Source organism: Arvicanthis niloticus, chromosome 7 (assembly GCF_011762505.2).
Source record: "Arvicanthis niloticus isolate mArvNil1 chromosome 7, mArvNil1.pat.X, whole genome shotgun sequence".
In the NCBI taxonomy this organism is placed as follows: domain Eukaryota; kingdom Metazoa; phylum Chordata; class Mammalia; order Rodentia; family Muridae; genus Arvicanthis; species Arvicanthis niloticus.
The window spans coordinates 30,274,332-30,294,941 of NC_047664.1; the positions used below are offsets into that span (position 1 = coordinate 30,274,332).

Consider the following 20,610-nt stretch of genomic DNA (forward strand, 5'->3'; position numbering starts at 1 on the left):
GCTGTTGCCTGTTTATAGTATCTGTTCCTCTAGCTCAGTGTGTTGTCTGGCCTAAATGGGAGAAGAAGCACCTAGTCCTGAAGAGATTTGATGTACCAGAGTTGGGGATACCCAGGTGGAGGGGCTCCATTCTGTCAGAGGAGACGGGGAGGGAGAGGGAGTGTGGAAAAGAGGACTGGGAATGGGGACAGGGATTGAGATGTAAAGTGAATAAATTTTTAAAAATGTCAGTGAGTTGTAGAGATTTTGAGTCTGGCATCAATTACAATTTTTTTTTTTATTATTGAATTGCAAGTTTTACATAGTAAAAGTTCATAAAATTAAAAAAATGAAAATATTGACAACTCTGAGGTGAGGGATCTTTTCCTTTGATTTTTCCCCCTTCTTACATGTGAAGTGAAGACAGGCACTGCAATGGGACTGTGGTAAGAAAAAATGGTGATAGAGTCTGCTATGTAAACCTCACTGAGAATAGGCACCGCTCTGTTCCAAAGGTTTGGGACTCTGTTTCTACCTATCTCTGCTCTTTAAATGCTTTGCACTCATAGATACTTGTCAGATATGTATTACATATATTTTCTTATGATACATGGTGGGGGACTACATTTAACTTGTTAAAAATATTATTTGATAAACACACATTCTTTTAATAAACCTCATCTTATCAGCCTTTTCCATATGGCTGGTGCTTTTGGTGCACCAGTGAGTTAATTTTCACCTGTTGAACATCATGGAGATACTTGTCTATGTTTTACTCCAAAATCATTAGTTTCAATTTCCATATCTACATTTGAAGTCTATTGGGAATTCAGAGTTTTTTCTCCTCTTCTTTTATATGCAATATGAGAAAAAACTTAAGATTTTCTTATTAACTTATCTACTAATCAATTAGACAAGCGTAATTTATTGGATTGATTTTCCCTTTGCTCAATGTGCCTCAGGATTGGCTGAGTCATGTAGAACATGGTCTTTGCTCACCCTTTTCTGTTTTCTATGTCATCATTTATGGCTATGTAACAATATGCTAGTGACTATGACTTTGAATATGTTCTCTTATCTCACCTGTGCAGTACCAGTTGTTCTGACGTGGTTTTGACTTTTATATTCCTGTTTGGTTTTTTGAAACAATACAAAGGGTTTTTTTCAAAATTAATAATGAAATGTAATTTTTAAATGGAAATCTACTGGGGATCAATAGATTCCTTTGAAGCAGTTCAATGTCTTTATTGAACTCTCTGTCTATAATATGGTGAATTTATTTATCTTTATTTATCTCTGTCTATAATATGGTGAATTCCTCCAGCAAATCCTCTTGGGATTCTTTTGGTAAACTTTATTATTCTAGGCATGGAGATGCAGCACAGTTTAGTAGGATGTACTTCTATTCCTTTTATAACTGTGATGCTATTTGATACTGTTGCCTATGCAATTCATTTCTATGTGTTTACTGTGAGTATATGGGAAAACATTTCCTGTTGATGGTATCCAAGATTTACCCTAGAGCCTTAGACATTATAATCAAGCATTCTAACACTGACCTCTCTCTCTCTTTCTCTCTCTCTCTCTCTCTCTCTCTGTCTCTCTCTCTGTCTCTCTCTCTCTCTCTCTTCCTCCTTCCCTTCCTTTCTCTCTCTCTCTCTCTCTCTCTCTCTCTCTCTCTCTCTCTCTCTCTCTCTCCACTCTATTTTTTTCTCAAAAGAGTCTTGCTAAATTCCTCAGGTTGGTCTTAAACTCATAAATTTTTGTCTCTCTCTATTGAGTTGCTAGAATTATAGGCATAGGCCATCAAGTCCAGCACACAGCTGGTTTTTATACACTGATCTGGCTAAACTCTCTTCTTAACAGCTAATTTATTCTCTTATTTTGATATTTTTAGTTTTATAGAGACACCTACTGATAATGGCAGATTTTTCCTATGAGACAGTTACCATTGCTTCGGTAAAATTGTAGAATGTTGCAGTGGTAAAGATTTTCTTGTGGGAAGCTCTGAATAGGATCCCACCTACATTAATTTTATTTCAGCCACGTTCTCAATCTTCCCCACAGTTATGTTCTATTTCTTATGCTCAAGAAAACAAACAAAACTCTGCCTTATTTTCTGTCAGTGCTTCTCACATATTTTACAAAAGTATATCTAATGGTTTAAAATTTCAGTGTTTGTCCTAAAATTTCACATTTTTTATGTTCCTCCAAAAAGTCTATATTTTCTTATGAAAATCAAGGTATAAATACCTATTATTAAGTGGCTCTGAGACTTCAAGGAAAAAATAAGCTTTATGTCCCATGCCTTTGTGCTTCGGCACACAGCATGCTCTCCTTTTGCTACTAAGGTATTCACACCATCTCTGAGAGGCACTGTCAATCCCAGAACTTGGCATCCTTCTTACGAGCTCTCCCACTTCGTAGCTGTACAGTGAGATCATAGCACTCATGCAGAGTAGAGATCTGATCACTGGTGGAAGCCATATGCCTATGCCATGCTGACAAACATGCCCACGACCAAGGCAAATAAAGGGCAGGGTGCTGTGAACTTCTGAAGTGCATTTACCATCAGAGAAAGCCGGAGTTCCTGAATAAGGGATAAACAGTACCATAAATCATCCCTTTTACTTTTTTTTTTTTAAAGGACATTGAGAGATTGGTCTTCACAAGTCAACAAAGTGAATAGATTAAACCATACTTGATTTGTGATCATTTATTTATATTCAAGGTATTCTTGTTCTCAAACTTTTGCTCTTTTGATGCAAGTGACTGACAGTCAGCAACTAAGTTGCAAGTTCCCCTTTACCAGGAGAAAAGCTGTTTAATGCTGTAGGGCAAGTTATACCAGCATGCGGATAATGGGCTGTTCTGCAGACATCAGGATTAAACCTCACTGCTTCATCCAAGCTGAGTCTACCCAAACACTTAGTTTCATATGCACCATCTACTTTTGATATCCTATAATCAACTACCTGTAAAAAACAATCATTTCTTATAAAACTATCATTTATGTGTATGGGAGGCAGGGCTGGACTGCTATAAAATATCTATTAACTCTGGTGAGTTATCACAGACCATCTATCTCCAACAGATACAGATTTCATTTTTAAACACTTTTTAAAGTTATATTTTGACCTCTTTCTAGGTCAGGATGTCTTAAAAAGCACAGACCACAAAGTCAAGAACTCTCTGATGAGAAGCATACAATTATATTTCAATGCTTTTATAGTTGTAGTCCTCAAAACAAGAAGTTATTGCTATTTGATACAATTGCCCCAAATCTCCTAATATAAAACTTTTCATAAATAAATCTAGTTTATTAGATCTTAGTTATTGTTCGTACTGCTGAGAGGAGATACCATGACCAAGGCAACTCTTATAAGGACAACGTTTAATTTGGGGCTTTTAGGTTCTGAGGCTCAGTTTATTATCATCATAGTAGGCAACATAGTGGCATCCAGGTAGGCATGCTGCTGGAAGAGGTCAAAGTTCTACATCTTCATCTAAAGGAAGCCAGGAGCAGACTGTCTCCCAGGCACCTAGGAGGAATGTCTCAAAGCCCACCCCCAAAGAAACACACTTCCTCCAACAAGGCCACAACTACTCCAACAAGGCTATGCCTCCTAATAATGCCACTGACTGGGCCAAAATTATTCAAACCACCACAAATATCTCATACTTCAAAAGTTTTTAATAGGCCAACAACTATTCCTTGGCTTATTCTCTACTTCCTCTCAAAGCATATGGGCAATCAAGATATGAATATTTAGAGGTTTACAAACAAGGCACACACCAAGTACATACTTCCCAATCCATCATTTCATCAGTAAAGCAGCAAATCTTCAGTTTATTTGCTTTATAGCTTTTATTTTTAAAATACATCTTGTTCATTCAAACAATTAAACTATATCTAAAATGATAAAAAAATTTGAATGCAGATAGAAATAAATTACATTGAATATTTATAATTTTTTAAATTTACGTTTATTTTTAGTTATGTCTGTGTATATTTCTGAGTACAAAAGCCTCAAAAGTCAGAGGCATTGGATTTCCCTGGAACTGGAGTTAGAGGTGGCCACCTAGGGTGGTCCTAGGAATAACTGGGATCTATTTTGGAAGAAGAACATATGTTCTTAACTCTTGAGGCACCCCACAAGCCCAAATAATTGCAAATTTTAGCATATCAACAGATGGTGATGAAGCCCTTTGATATCTTTTAAAGATCTTTGGAAGACTCTGTCCCTTAACTGGGATATGTCCTATGGGCAAAACAAACCATAAAGAAATCTCTCTACTCAGAAATTTTCCTACTTTTGGTGGGAGGAAGGGAAACTACCCTTGTGCAAACGACCACAGTACCAAAGTTACGGGACCATGCATTTGCAGAGGTGCATTGTGAGGATGTGAGACAAAGGATGAAACCTGTAAATCAAACATAAACAGCATGCAAATGTAGAGAGCGTGGATAACTCGTCACTGGACACTTATTTTAACTCTCCATTTGTCTGGATGTCCTTCCCCCCATCCCAGTGGAAAACACACAGGGATTGAAATTCTGACTTCCCATCTATTGAAGCCATGTCAACTAGGATTCCTAGGCTAGCCAATTCCAACACATTTTTACCAATTGTAACCAACAAGAGAAACTCTGAGTATCTCAGACACTTTGTTTACAAAGTATCTCTGGCAAGAGTGTTTAAGCTGTGCACTATCTTTTGGCAGGGAGCTGAAACCATATGATAATCTCCTAACCACTTGAAGTCTTGTCTAGCTCTTTGCCTGGCTGGTGTACTACTTACTGCACATCAGCTCCAAGGACACTGCTAACCTTACTGCCTGGCCTCCGTTTCTTCCTCTTCACCTTCATTCTCTTACTGTTTATTTACACTAGTAAAGTATGTTATTTCAGTTCCCCAGCACAGCACCTCAGTGTTTTAACATTCTTTCCTTTCACATTTATTTTATGTTTGAAATTAAAATATAATAATATATCACTTTCCTCCTTCTCTTTCTTCCTTCCAGTACCTCCAGTGTAATCATCCCTTCAACTCATCTCACATTCCCCCATGCACAAATTTATAGTATCTTTTTCTTTGGTTATTATTGTTACATATGTAAATGTAAAATGGATAATGTCCATATGTCTGTCTGTATGTATGTATGTACATATGTAGACACACATATACATATATGCATGTGTACATATATATGTGATATATATATTAATAAATTTATATATATATAAATAAATTTAATCCATTGAGTCCATTTTGTTGTTTATGTATACATGGTTATATGGTTCCAGGTTGGACCACTTTGTATTAGACAATAATTAATTGGAGGCATCTCTTGGATATGCTGATTCTTCTTTCCCTAGCAGTGATTAGTTTCTTGTAGTTCTATTTTTCATTCTTTCTTAAAAGAATATACTTGAGGGGCTTTAGAAATGGTTCATGGGTTAAGAGGACTGGCTGCTTTTTCAGAGGACCTAGGTTCAATTCCCAGAACCCATGTGGTAGCTCACATTCATCTGTGATTCCAGTTCTAGGGGACACTGTCCTCTGACCTCTGAGGACACCAGACATGCAAGTGGCACACAAACATACATACATGAGTACACAAAACCCATACACATACAACCCTGAAGAAAAAAAACTTGGATTCAAAGACTTTTCCATTCTCATCAAATAAAATTATACTTCATAATCTCACCATAAATGTACCACCAGCCTCACAGGAAACAGTCTGTAACTTCTTTCCCTGAACATGGTACACTCTCAGTCAGAGGACTGAGCACGCCAGTCTCCACAGTTACTTATTCTACCACATTGACCTTGCCCTTTCAAGGATACTCAACTTCAACAGGAACTCCCTTTCCTCTTCAATTTATGTATTTTAAGATGTTCACAATGTGTTGTATGGAAATTTAAATATGTACATATACCTGGTCAAAGCTATGGCATGTCTGGAGACTCAAAATTGAAATACAACTTATACTCCTGTATAATCCTAATTGTAAATATGACTTGCACCTTATGAAGCCTGTGGTATAGAAGCACCAAACCTTGGTCCAGAAGCACACATGTTTACAGACATCACAAATTAGCCCTGCAATACTCCCATATGCACCCAGCCCTAGATGCATATGATAAACGATAAGTCAGTATAATCCAGAAAGTCTGACCATGCCATTCGGACAGTACTGAGACACTGGGCCACTGAGCAGATATATTTCTGCTTTCTTTAAAGCTGCCTTCTATGTCTTAAACAATGTCTTAGTTGAGTTATAGTCTCCTGGCCCCTGCTGGTCCAAAATGCACCTTCCTCTAACACCCTTCTGGAGAGTCACATCCATATAGCCCTACTTACTTTGGGTACAAGAGTAATGTTTTTTTAAGATAGGTAAACACCCTTCCTTGACAAAGGCTTCCTGTTGCTTTTTTTCATAAAGCAGGTTTGGCTTTTGATATGCCAAGGATGCTCCCTGGAAAGAAGAGGGACCTCTCTTCTTGTCTAATTTGCTTTTGAAAAATATTCAATTATGTTTCTAGTTTAATTCACTTAACAATGAAAGGTAAATGAGTGCAACAAACATGTTTGATTTGTCTTGGAAGGAGAGACAGCTTTGCAAGAACAAACAAAGTTAAATTAAAATAAGCGATTCTACTGCATGGTGGGATTGAATTCCTCCCTACCCCCAAACTTCCTAACATCTGTAAAATATAAGGCAGATACCAGAAAGACAGAACGCTGCTACACAGCAACCCCTGACTGATGGTCTGTGTGGCAGGGCATGGGCATGTCTATGGAAACCCTTACATGCCTACATATTCCACTGACATGCGCAGAGAAGGGGCCGGGGCCTGGGGCTCACACCATCCCGATGGTGATGGCGGGCATTCCACCTACCGTTTTTGCAGATCGGGCAGCACTGATCAGGTTCATACACGGGGTCCACACATTCCGTCTGGGGACACGCCGACACTGTGCACAGCACTTCACCATTGGCTTCACAGCGACACCGTTCACATGGAGACACCTGAGACACAAGCCCATGATCAGGGTCACACCTCCCTTACACAGTCCTTACCCTCTAAGTCATATCTTTATTTTTAGGGATGAAGTCAGCCAGGTGTTTTAGGAATGGCATTTTTAAGTGCTTGAGACCAGTATATTTCAAATGTGGACCCTAGCTCCTGGTGTTTACAGGTTACCTTAGGTTTAAATAAAGGCATTCACTAGGGCTGGTGGCTCTGCTCAGCCTCTCAGCTCCCATTGGGGCAGCTCTTGGCTAAAGGGACTTCTTTGTAAGCATCTCTTTGAGGAAATATTTCAGTTGCTTCTAAAATCAAGTTGCTACTGATTTCTTGCTCAACAAAGCCTCACTTTTCCATAGCCCTGTTGAGTCTCTATTCACTTAACCTAGCATGGATTGGTCCCAATATTTCTCAGAGCAGGTGCTCAAGGGGAAGAAGGGAAAGCACAAGACACTCACATGGTCCTCTGAGGCTTGGAGCCCTTTGCCAGGAGCTATACAACTGTGATTTCCCAGAGCTTGGTTGGCCCTGTTTACTGGTAAGGAAACCAAGATGGGAAGGGATTAGGCAACTTGCCTTCACCAGATCTCCTAAGAGATCAAGCCAAGATGCTACAGAGGGTTCTTGACTGTAGGTTCATGTTCACTCTCCCTTCTCCAAGGTCCCAGAGGGTTATCCTTCATGTCATCAGTAGTACCATGTTCATACTGGAACCAAGGTTCTAAGAGGCATCAGGGTCTCTCTGTCTGTCTCTCTTTTTCTGTGTCTGTTACTCTGTCTGTCTGTCTGTCTGTCTGTCTCTCTCTCTCTCTCTCTTTCTCTGTGTGTGTGTCTGTCTGTCTCTCTGTGTATGCAGCATTTTTCTGTCTCTTTGTGTATGTGAATAAACAGAGAGGCGGGGGAGGAAGAGACAAAAAGAGGGAGAGGGAGAAGGAGAGGGAAAGAGAAAGGGAGAGAGAGGAGAAACTTAAAAGTTTCACAATAGCCCAGAATAAAATGTTGGTTTAGTTTGCAAGTTAAACCCAAGTTTACATTATAAAGGGACAAGTTTAAGAAGTGGTTTGGGCACAATATACTTTGGGGGATTTTGTCATTGCGGCTTTCCTAAGTTTTCTCTGGTTACAGCATTGCATCTCTGGTTCAAGAGCCGATGTAGACAGTAAATAGCATTAGGAAACTATTGTAGGTTTTTAAAGCAAAGACCTTGAGTTGCAAGAGAACCTGTCAAGTACATGTCAGATCCTTTAGCTGGAAGGACTTCAGGCAGAAGCCAAGAAGCCCAGATGGTATGGATTAGAGATGCAGAGACATGCTGCCCCAGGGGAGCAGAAGTTGAGTTAGCAAGGGGCAGGAAGGTCACATATTTGCATATGTCCTTAGGAAGCTGCTCAATAGCTAGACACCACCCTTCAGCTGGGTCAGACTCTAGGTCCAGAGGATGAAGCTCCACATGGGCTGGGTTTAAAGGAGACAAAATGGGGTGTATGTCATGTTCCTAGGCAAAATATGCAGTTGAAAATTAGACTGTTCCCCATATTTAGGCAGAGGATGATGGAAAGTAGGTGATGGGGAATGTGTGTGATTTTGAAGGAAATGTCAGACTGCACTGCCATGCAGGAAACAGGAACATAACACTCAATGGGCAGTTCTGAAGTGGATCTGGGTCCTGGGCAAAGTGGGAACCCCATTATCATTCATGAAAGATGGACATTTAGAAACAAGGCATCTGTAACTTGCTGGTGCCATTGGTAGCCTAGTGAACTTGTGCCTAGGTGGTAGCATCAGGGCACAGGGCACTTGAGGGTACCAACAGAGATAATCTCTTTGTAGGAGCTGGGATGGCCTGAGCCTAGGATCAGAGTAAAGATAGCCCCAGTGTGGGAGCTGATGACAGTAGATATGTGTGTATGGGAGTAGAAGGGAGACTGGCTAGAGACATGCTCTGAGTAACCCTGATGGGGTGCTAATTCTGGTGTTTGAGAAATAAATCCTCTTCTTCTTGAGTTGCCATCAATCAGGCATGCCACAGAATAATGCTACCTCCTGATCGTGAAGCTCAGCCATACTTATCATCCGAATGTCTTGACTTTTAGTTTTCTACTCTTGACTTGTGCAGACCTGTGACCCTTTAAATGTCATGCTGAATTTATTTCTGCTGTCTACAGATCGAGCTGAGATATGTCCATCAAAGCACGGATAGAGCTGGAGTCTTTACTCCTGTAAGCCATCACTCAACTCCATCTTCCAACTTGTTAGATGGCCCTCTTACAGCATATGAAGTGTTGCTAGGTTTAAAAACAAAACGCAAAAACCCAGTGTCCATGGGAATTTAGGAGCCAAGCAAGGAAGTGGTAACCAGGCTCAGCATCAGCAAAGAACATTGAAGAGTGACCACCTGTTAAGCTGATGGGGACCCAAAGGGACTCAGGCTAGATCTTCTCATACTTCTCGCTCTGACCCAGACTAGCTATCTAGCCTGCCAAATCAGACTGTGTTCAGCAGGACCAGCAACATACAAGGAGTGATCCAAACATGTATCAATAAAAATAGTTTGTTTTCCAGCTGGGAGAGAGAATGAAGACATTCTCTGTTCATTCCATGGTTCCAGTTGCAATTTCAGAAGTGTGATCTCCCTTCGCCACCTTTTGGAAGGGTGCAAATAAGATGGTATTTGGGGGTCAAGGGTGATGATCAAAGTAGTGTATAGCTGGAACTTGTTGAGGTTTGGTATGTTCTATGTATTATAATGCTAAATACTGGCCCTCAGGGTCTGGTTGCTCCCAGGGTTGAGGAAGTCCTCACATACACCAAGTAATGCTATGTAACCTTATTTCTCAATTGAAAACTATTGGTTGAATAAAGATGCCTATAGCTTATAGCTGGGCAGAGGAGAGGTAGGAAGAGCTCTGCTTCCTGAGCTTGTAGTCTGAGTCAGAGATCAAGAGGAATGAGGTGAGGGGAGAGGAAAAGAGAGAAAGACACCATGGGGTAAGGAATCATGAGAACTGGCTATGAGGGCTAGCCAGCCAATCAGAGTAAGAAACGTGTGAAACATGGCAAGTTATAATGGGGTTATTGACAGAGAAGTAGACAAAATAGCTTAGAGGGTCTCTAGTGCTTTTAAGGGTTATTATAAACATAAAGATTTTATACATTTTTTTCTGGGGACTAAATGATCAAAGGTGGGGTAGAAACCCTCAATTAAATATCTACCACAATAGGATCTGGCCTCCTCTGACTGAAGATCTCTAACTTCACAATGTCGGGCTTTGTTGCTTGTCCACATGAATCTCTTAGTTATTACATGGGGCTATACTTGCAAGCAAAAGGTCTTTAAAGGAAATCTAAAAAAATGTATCTTAAAGCCAGAGTCAAATGCTGAAAAAAAAAAAACCATATGCTTAGAGTTATTTATTTTTTCAGTGAAACAACTCTGACTACAAGATGGATAATATAGTGTAAAAAATATAGTAATAGCAGATCAGTCAAAATTTGGGATGCCCTTACACCACTCAATAGTTATGTGTGTGCCTATACCACATAAACAGAAGCAGCAGGGGCTATGCAATAAGTACTGAGTCTGTATCTTTTGATTCAGTACAAGTGCGCAATGTAATTAATATAAGAATTTAGCCTCAGTATAAAATGAAGACCATAAAAATGAACACAGTGCCTTACACATGAACTAGGTGTTCCAATGTGACCTAAACACTTCCTGCAGGGTCCTACCTCTCAAAGAGTTCATTCATCACCAGAGGATCAAGCCTCAAACATGTGAAGCCCCACAAGATGATGGCAAGTTATATACATCTTATATTAGCAAACTTGAGTGGAATTAGATGTCTATCTGTATAACACTCTGCCTTGGTCAGTTTTGCAATTCTAATCATTAATACCACAAAGAGGGACCTACAGAAACTTCCTTCAGTTTAGATCTGTTCTTGCCTATGTCTCTAGCTGCTTTCCTGGGGAAAATAATCTTTTCTTTTTTTCTTTTCTTTTCTTTTTTTGAGACAGGGTCTTACTATGAAGCTCTGGCCGTCATAGAACTCACTATGTAAACCAGCCTTATACTCATAGAGACCTACCTGCCTTTGCCTCCCATGTGCCAGGGACATTCACCAACACACCCAGATGGAAGACAAGAAATCTTTTCAGATACTTTCCCCCTTCTCTTTCCTATCTGTACTGCAACATTTTCTCACCACACCAGAATTGCTCCCTGATCAGGAATACAATACTCAGATCAATTCAAAGGCATCTTCTTGCTCCATGCTTCAAGGAAGGAGTGTTGGCATGGAGGAGGAGGAGGAGTTGTGTATGTCAACCTTCCTTTCATAATTAGTTTCCTCTATTATACTCCCTATCCAGGGGTTGTCATAAGAACTGCTGGAGTGGGTACCATAAAATTCCACTGTGGCAAAAGGCAGCGCTTCCTGGTGCCTAGGGACCAATTCTATGCTAAATGCAGATGCTAACTCAACAACAGACAAATGGGAGGAACAAAAATCCCAGAACAGTTTCCCAAATGATTGCAATGCTTTGGTTGATGGGATTAATTTAAGTTCAGAGGAGTATGAGCTAATAGGCTTCAGCTTAGATCTTTCTCCACAACACGACTCATCATAAAAGAATGCCCCCACTTCACCATTTATTGGATTAGTTTATCCATTTGTCTTGATAAACTCCAAAGTATATGTTCTGCAATTACACAAAACAAGGTTATCATGAAAACAAAGATGTATACTAAAACTCATTCCCCCTGCTTTCCCTTTCTCTGAAACTATTTAAGTTCTGAGATCTCCTGAATTCAGCCAGGCACAAAGAAAAGAGTCAATCTCGACCCCTTCCCACTGTGATGACATTTACAATAAGACCGTTAGCAGAGGCCAGGCAATGGGGATATTAGCCCCGGAATTTCGGCATCACAAGCTATAAATCAAATAAACCATTTTTCTTCATGCATTCCCCAGCTGTGAGTATTACATGAAAGCACTAGAAAACATATGTATTGACTAAATCAAGCAAAGAAATGGATGAGAAGGACCCACCCCACCATCACCACCAAATGAGATTACGTTGTATAGGACATGATGAACAACTTTAACTGAAAAATCTATACCTGTGTTTCAGAAGGCTTGGCCAAACTTATACAAAGTGCTCCAGGATTAGATACCATACCTGAGAACCTTTACATACTTAATCCACAAGGAGTTATGGTTAACAGTATGATATTCATTAACGTGGTGATCTAAAATATATTTTATTATTAGCATGTGTGTGCATGCACATGCTCACATGGAGGGCAGGGGATAACTCAGAGGATTTGGTTCTGTCCTTCCACCAAGTGGCTCTGGAGACTTGAACTCAAGTCAGCAGGCCACAAGGGCAAAGCATCTTCACTCACTTTATCTCACTGGTTTCTAAAGTGATTAAAAATGAGGTCTCAAACTGTGTCAAGGGACAAGGAATATTAAGCAGATAAATATAAAGTATGTGATCAAGATTGCTTCTAATTCTGAACATTGTCCTGAAGCCAAAAGTCCCCATTACCCCTCCTTTTCCTTCTAACCCTCGGCTCTTTCTGTCAATGTCTTCCTTAAACAGATACATTGTATACTAAGAAAGCAACACCTCATGTGTTGTTACTGACATAATTAATAATCTATTGTTTGAACCTAAAAATCAGAAGGTCTAAGGGGGAAATTGTATTCTGCAAAAAAAAAAAAAAAAAAAAAAAAATGGAAGTTTAGACCTATGTGGATCCCACACTACAAAGAAACCTGTGTTGGCAACTTGGCATTGGTCCACCAGCCCTTGTAAAGCTCATCTAGACATTACAGTGAGTATCTTTGAGAATCATGGACTCATGTAAAGTAACACAAAAGTCAAAATATTTGCTTGGGTGGGAGAAGAGTTATCAACGAGATGGGGATGGGATTAGAAAATGTCAAGTGATAATTTTACATATAGATTCATATAGGATTTGTATATATTGTACTTGTATATATTATAGATATTTGAGAGTTCAAAGACAAAGCTTTCTCCTCTGGTGGAATGACCAGGTGCAGAATACACTAGGATACAACTAAGCACTATAGAGATGACTGCTGTCAGTGGAACAGAGGAGACCATATGGACAGGAGGACAAAAATCTGAGGCCCAGACCCATATACAAATAATGGTGTCTGTACTAGGATAGAGGAACATAACCGTACTGGAAAGACACAATATCAGGCCAGACAGAATCAGGAGAGGGAGAGGGTGAAGATACAAACACAGAGGGAGGATGATGAACATCCTCCTCTCATGGTCCTTTCACAGTAAGACAAGATGAACCTGGATCTAGACTAACAAACAACAATGCATTCAGTTCCATGTATGTACCTGCCCTGCTGAGTTCATACCTTGCATTAGCAGGGCCAAAGACAATGCAGTCAACCTCCTGCTTGGTTTATTCTTGCTGTATCCCATTGCACACCACTGTGAACCAATCTACCAACTTATCAACCAACCAAAAGTCCCACAATTGATACAGTATTAAAGGCTGAACCACAGGGTGGCACTATTAGGCAGTGATGGACTTGAGAAGGTGGGACTAGTGGATGGCCATGAGCATAAGGTCAAACATGGCCATTTGAGACATAAGCAACCTCAGTCTCTTCCTCACTATCATTAACTTTCTGTCCTTGAAGTGAGCAGCATTGCCCTGTTCCCTGCTCATGTGATTATGTGATGCCTTGCCTTAGGCTCAAAATATCATGGGCTGAAATCTCCAAAAGTGTAAGCTGAAATAACCCCTCTTCTCTTCCCTTATAATTGCTAACCAGGCCTGACTCTGTTTAGCTTCTGAGATCAGACCAGACTGGACGTATTCAGGGTGGTATAGACACAGGCAACCCCTCTTCTCTTTATAGTGCATTGCCTTGGGTATTTTGTTACAGAGGCAAGTATCAGATGATGGAACAGCAGTATTTAGTTCCTTTGATTGCTGTGGAGATGAAATGAATGAAGACACACAAGGCTTAATGAGTGGTAGTTGTCACAGCAGACATCATGGGAACAGAACTACAAGTACTAGCATTGAAAATGTGCAAGAAATTCTATAAATCAATTGTGTACTATTTTTACAAGTTGGAAAGAAAAGTGATCAAAACCAATGGCATGGCAAAAAACATAGGACAGTCTGAATAGCTAATTGATGTGTAAACAAGTATGCTATCTGATCAAGAATCTGGGTTGCTTTAACCAAATGAAAACATATTCATGGACACACACTCACATGGTGACAATGTAGAGGACACCAAGTGTCGACAAATGAGGATTCTTACCTTTTCTGGTTTGAAAATGGGAACTAGGGCTTTGAGTCACGCTATATAGGAGATACCCCGGGCGAGTTGGAACTGAGAAATTCTCCAAGTTTTTGCTTGTGCCTCCATCTTATCTTTTTAGAAGGAAGATCACAGACTCCAAAGGGCCCTCTAAACATGCTCTCCTTGGCTGTGGCTTGCCTACAGGATAAGGGCATTTGGGGCCTCCTTTCATAAGCATGCAGGATCTTCTTCATAGGTAGGCTCTGTAGTTGTCCAGACTGGCAAAGTATAGCCATGCCCTTAGTCCACCAGCAAAATGTCTTCTGTCTGGGTATACATCCAAGCCCAAGACACTGACCCTGTGGCATCAGTTAAATTGAAAACTAGAATCTTAGCTGTTGAGAAAATAAAACTAAGTACAGGTGACTGTTGATAAAAGACCTGATGAGCCTTGTGTCATAATAATCACGAGGATGGCAACAAAAATATAGGAATAATTATACATGAAACAGATATATGAATCTCAAAAATCATGATGAGGAACAAAGCAAGTTACAAAAAGAACAGATACAGCATCTCATGGTGTATGCATATAAGCAGCAATCCCTGCAGGCTCATGCAACGAAAGGCATGGTTCACAGGTGTTCTCCCAGAGAAAATGAAAAAGTCAACATACAAAGCTAACTGACCCATCTTCTCATGGCAGTGAAGGGAGAGCAAAGACAAGAAAGAATGGGGAGGGATGTTTAGCTTTATATGTATCCTTCAATCTCATTAGGACTTGGGGATCAGAAACAAATATGGTAAGACATAGCACATGAGGGAAGCATGTGGTGCCTATAGATCCATCCACTGCTTTTCCTTGTTAGAAATATTTTATATGTGACCTTTTAAACATACACATGTTCCATGTCAAGACATAAAAATACATCTACTTAAAGTATGCTACTTTAAGTATATACTTAAAGTATGGCTGAAAATATCCCCAAGCTAACTCATCCCTCCTAGTAACCAGCTGGTGGCAGTTTCCGGTGTGGCATTTCTCTGAGATGCATCACTTGTGGTAGGTGAACAGACAGTGCGAGTGATATGAGCATCCCCTGCTGCTCTGCTGGGTGCTATCAGAGGCTCTGACTGACCTCTACCCCAGGGGACTGGACTAAGGATGCTCCACACATTGACCAGGAACACATCTTTCATGTTAGCACTTGAAAGACTGAAGCAGAATTACTACAGGTTTCCAAGCTAGCCTGCACTACATAGCAAGACCCAATCTCAAAACATACATGAAAACAAGTTAATCAATAATGCTTTCAGATCTCTAGGGTAGGGTGGTACTGACACATAGGCCTATTTTCCCAGCCTCCTCCAGGCCTTGGCATTACTGTCCCAGGATGCATGCCACAGGCAGAGGAATCCCATGAACACATGCTCCTGAAACACAAGCAGAGGAAAAGTCTATGCAGTAATCCATAGATCAGTCTCTCACAGACTCCCAATGAGAAATTCAAAACTGAATGCAGTGGTGAGGAGGTCTCTGGACACCAGGACAAATGGTCTCTAATTTTTCCCAAGCAAGACAAGTAAGCGTTGGGATAGAAAGTGAAGGGCAGTAGGTGGTATTGGTGGGACAGTGGTTACGTCCACATTGTGACTGCACAGGGGTTTGGGGATGGAGGTTGTCTGAGGCTGTTCACACTTCTTGTTGAAGCTCCGTACTTTCATATGGAAAAGCCAGGAGGAGGAGGGCACCCAGTAAATGACCAAGGTACAATCGGAGCACGACAGTGCCTGACACAAACCAAGTCATCCCCTTTACTGTAAGAGCAAGATTGACAATCAAATATTGCATCCAAGCCCAACTCTGCCCAACTGAGTGTGTAAACTAGAGCACGTGACTTGTGTATCAGTGCCACACCTGAAGGATGGACTTAAACCATCATTCAGAATATGATCATTCAGAATTCACAATAAGCATAAGTTGCTATGGGGTACAGACCACAGTTAGAGATGGCTAGTGTTGTCTTCTTTCACCATACATGTAAAATTTTCCTTTAACCATAGAGACACAAATCTATAAAGACTCAAGTCCTTTCTGTAAAACGGAGTCATATTTCCATGGAACCTTTGCACATTCCTCTGCACAACTAAACTGATCTTCAGGTGACTTATACTACCTACTTGTACCAAGTATTCGATCAGTGGTTGTCTGACTCTATTACTTAGGGGGTGACAACAAGAAATTCAGATGCAAATCTTTTAAGTATTTTTAGTCTACACTAGATTGAACTCACAATGCTAAGCCCATACATAGGTGTGTTAGGTAAACTCTGAAATGTCCAGCTAGGTTTTCTCCTTGCTATCTCCTCCTAGTCCTCCCAGCTCTGGATTTTCATGGGGACCATAACACTTAGTTTTTCAAAGAGCAAAACTACCCACAACCACTAATAACCCCTAATAACTTCTTATGATCAGTTCATAGGTATTATCAGGGACTTTCCAGTAAGGAAGTTATCGTTTCTAGTGCATTTGGAGCTGGACTTTCAGACATCAGAACTCAAAAGCCTGCGGGGCAAGCTACAGTTCAGAGGGCATGAAAGTGTGACTTTCAGGGCACACCATAGGAAAGCCTAGTCATCTTTAGTGTTAGAAATAAGGAACCATGGGATGGAGGAAGACGGACAAGGATGAAGAGTCAAAAGCTGAGATTCCAGCTTGAGTCCATCAGAAGTATACCAGGATTGGGGGGAGGGGAATCTGAGAACTGAGGACTAGCCTGGAGAGATTCTGAAGACTCCAGATGCTTGGGGGGTGGGGGGAAGCTGGCTTCTAGTATAGTACTGAAACTTACAAGTACAGGAGTCATTCAAGTGTTCTGACAGGGAATAGGCACCTGAGTAACAGAACAGAGAAGGGACCTCTGGTGACCAGAGATCCTGAAGGAGCTGGAACAAGAATAAAGCTGTCAAGAATAAAGCCTCCAACATCACTGGAGGCTGCAAAGAGGCTGACAATTATTCACAGCTATGGAAGCTAAGGTTCTGCTTCCAAGAAAGCATAGGACCTGTAGCACCTCAGACAGTTGGCTGGATTCTGTAACAAGAAGCAAGGCAAGAAGCCAGCGAGCTGGCAAATATAAGGTGCCCTTCCCAATAATTTGATGCTATGGGACTCCTTCCTGTCTGGGGTAAATGAAACCTGGCCCAGTCTTTATGGGGAAAACCACCAAATCACTGAGTAATTTCCCACAGTAATGGGATTTCTGAGAAACTCAAAGACCAGGACAGTTCAACAAATGCCCAAGCAAAAACTGATACAATATAACTATTTTCAAGCAATTTCAGATTTTAAGGGGCCATAAGCTAAAGGAAATGTTCCTAAATTACAGCTAATGATTTTTTTAGCTCCCATGTGGGAATTTGGTTTCTTCCTCCCGACCTGGCTGTTCAGTTATCATCGTGAGGAACTCAGGCTCCAAGCTAGTTGCTGAAGGCAAGACCTGAAAACAGAGACCTTTCCCACTGGCTCTGGTGGACTAACGGCCGCTCAAAACCACTGTCACAGTTTTGTCACCAGGTGGCGAAAGTGTCCTTTCTAGCAACTCAGTCTGTTGGTATGAAAAGTTATCAAGTGTTCTTCTTGTGCAAATAACTAACTTCTGGTAAGCGAAAACTGTATTATTTAGAGATGGAGCAAAAGGTTTGACAGAGTGAGAAAAGCACACCCCTAGGGGCTGGTCAAATGTTCAAATAAGGTCTGGTTTATAGATAAACATCTTCACTGGTATGGAATCAGAATATAAGTACACACACACACACACACACACACACACACACACCATTGACTACAGCCTCGTTTTCATTAGTTTTATTCTATGTCCACATCTTGCCCTGTTGACTTACTGAACTATTTATCCACTTTCCCTCAAATCTGGCCAAGAATAATAGTGCATGTGAGTCACTGGAAGCTGGCAGGGCTTCTTGTTTTCTGATGGAGAGTCATCCAACAGGGCTAGCACAGGCAAGCTCTGCTCTCCCTTGGTGCTTGTGTCCCCTTTCCATAGGTAGGCGGTGTTTTCCTATTGGAGTGAAATAGACCTTCATTCTTCCTTCCACTCAAATCCAAGCAGCAGCCTGCAGCCACAGGGCATTCAGCCTGACTGCCTGTGCTCTTCAGAGAAGACATTTTTGTCATTCCTTGTCCTCCATGCTCTGTCAGGGAATGGATTTGTACACAAAGGGACTTAATTAAGAACTGTTCCCAGAAGCTGTCAGTTTCTAAGAGTCTGGAAAAAAAAAAAAAAAAAAGCTCCATGGACCATACTGCAAATTCACAGAGCAGCCTGGGAGAGGAGGTGGGGTGGCCTAGCTTCCTTCTTCAGCACCAGCCAATAACATTGTAAGATCTTCCTCTGCCAAAGACTTTCAAATCTTGGTCTGAACAGTTCTCTATGGTTAGTGTAGATCCTACAGAAATCTGCTAGGGCAGTAAAGAGTAGAAAATGGTACTCATGGATTTGGTGGCAAAGAGCTGAGTAACTTAGAGGAATAGAAAGTACAACAGCATCTTCTGCTGATGGTTCAGACATGATACCTGCAGACAGATGGATATATAATCAGAATGGATGTATGGAAAGCAATTATGCCTCTCTCTCTCTCTCTCTCTCTCTCTCTCTCTCTCTCTCTCTCTCTCACACACACACACACACACACACACACACACACACACCACATACCGTTGCCAAGAGCACACACACACACACACACACACACACACACACACACACCACATACTGTTGCCAAGAGCACGCCTCTTTGGTTAGCCTTACCTCCTCTCTGGCCACTGCAAAGAACAGGTGAGTTTTTTCAAAAAACATAAAGGTATCACCTCCACTCTCCTTCAAACATGGCCAGCAGCTGTGTCCTGCAAAATCTAGAGAGGCCCCTACGCCTCTGAGACTCTAAGATCAATTGCTTTTGCTAGCTACCAGGATCAACATAGGAAAGTTTTGCTTTCCAGCATGCCAGAGGCTATAGGGCTGTATATAGTCAGTCAGACTCAGAGCCCCCAATGGTCTGCCTTGGGGAGCTTAGGTGATATTGAGACTCTTATATAACACTAATAATTAATTTACTCATTTACAGATTCCTAAATTAAGCCCTTATGTGATGTGTATATGATCAACTACTTAGTGTCCACTTGTATCAAAGAAGTCCCTCCTGCAACTTTCACTAAAAGGTAAACCACCTTTTTCTAAGAAAACCAAACTAAACAAAAAAGCAACCAACAACAAAAACAAATAATAACCCAGAAGATCCAAACCCTTAAGTAATCTTTAAGCAGAAGGTGTAGTAGTCACCGAGTACATAAAGGAGTAAAATCAAATATGTTCCAAAGAATAGACTCTAAAAAGACCTCTGAATTGATGCCATTGCAAGGAACATAAACTCAGTTTAGGGATCATTCAGGTAGGAAAATGACACAGTGAACAAGGTGAACAGAATTTGGATCTGTAGCCAAATGAAGACGTTTAATACACTGAAACTGGTGTACATGTGTCTTACACTTTCGCACACAGAGAGAGACAGAGACACAGTGAGACAGAGAGAGACAGAGACACAGTGAGACAGAGAGAGAGACAGAGACACAGTGAGACAGAGAGAGAGAGAGAGAGAGAGAGAGACAGAGACAGAGACAGAGACAGAGACAGAGACAGAGACAGTGTTTCCCTTTGGCATTCTTAATGTAAGACAGCAAACAATGCTCATCTTAAACAGATAATCATGAAAATATCTAAATATATATTCCTTTGCCTTTGAACAGTGCCATGACAACAGGGCTCACACCCACAGCTCAAAGGTGGAAACCAGTGCGGATGCCATCAGTCCAGCTGTCATGTTACAGTCCATCAGCTGTCAATTACTGTGTTAGAGCTCAGAGCCAGCTCACTGTCTGCACTGCTGGCTCCCTTCAGCTGTCCTCTACCAAGCAAGCCCCTGTCTGTGCCATTCACACACAAATGAATAAAGTACCAGCAGTGTCTCCAGGTTACCCAGCCCTTTTGTCTAAGGCCTTAACCTCTATGCAGAGAGGCTTACAGGGCTCACTTGCCCATAGAGAGACACACTTTTGCAAGCAGACATACAGGAGCCAATATTCCTCTGACCTAACCATTAAAGTGTGCCCCTCTTCCTTCTCTACTACCCAGGGCAAGATGATCTTATTTTCTTGGCTTCCTGGAGAGTCCTAGAGCCCAGAAACTCTGCCAACAGCAAGAT

At 41.0% G+C, this 20,610-nt stretch overlaps 1 protein-coding gene across 2 annotated transcripts in view; it reads right to left on the reverse strand.

Moving 5' to 3' along the window:
* Positions 1 to 20,610, reverse strand: part of Vwc2 (von Willebrand factor C domain containing 2) — a 128,491-nt gene that overhangs the window by 95,149 nt on the left and 12,732 nt on the right. For both annotated transcript variants that reach the window (XM_034508156.2, XM_034508157.2), the window contains exon 2: positions 6,892 to 7,021. In XM_034508156.2, coding sequence (XP_034364047.1) covers positions 6,892 to 7,021 — 130 coding nt within the window. The remainder of the gene's footprint in view (positions 1 to 6,891; positions 7,022 to 20,610) is intronic.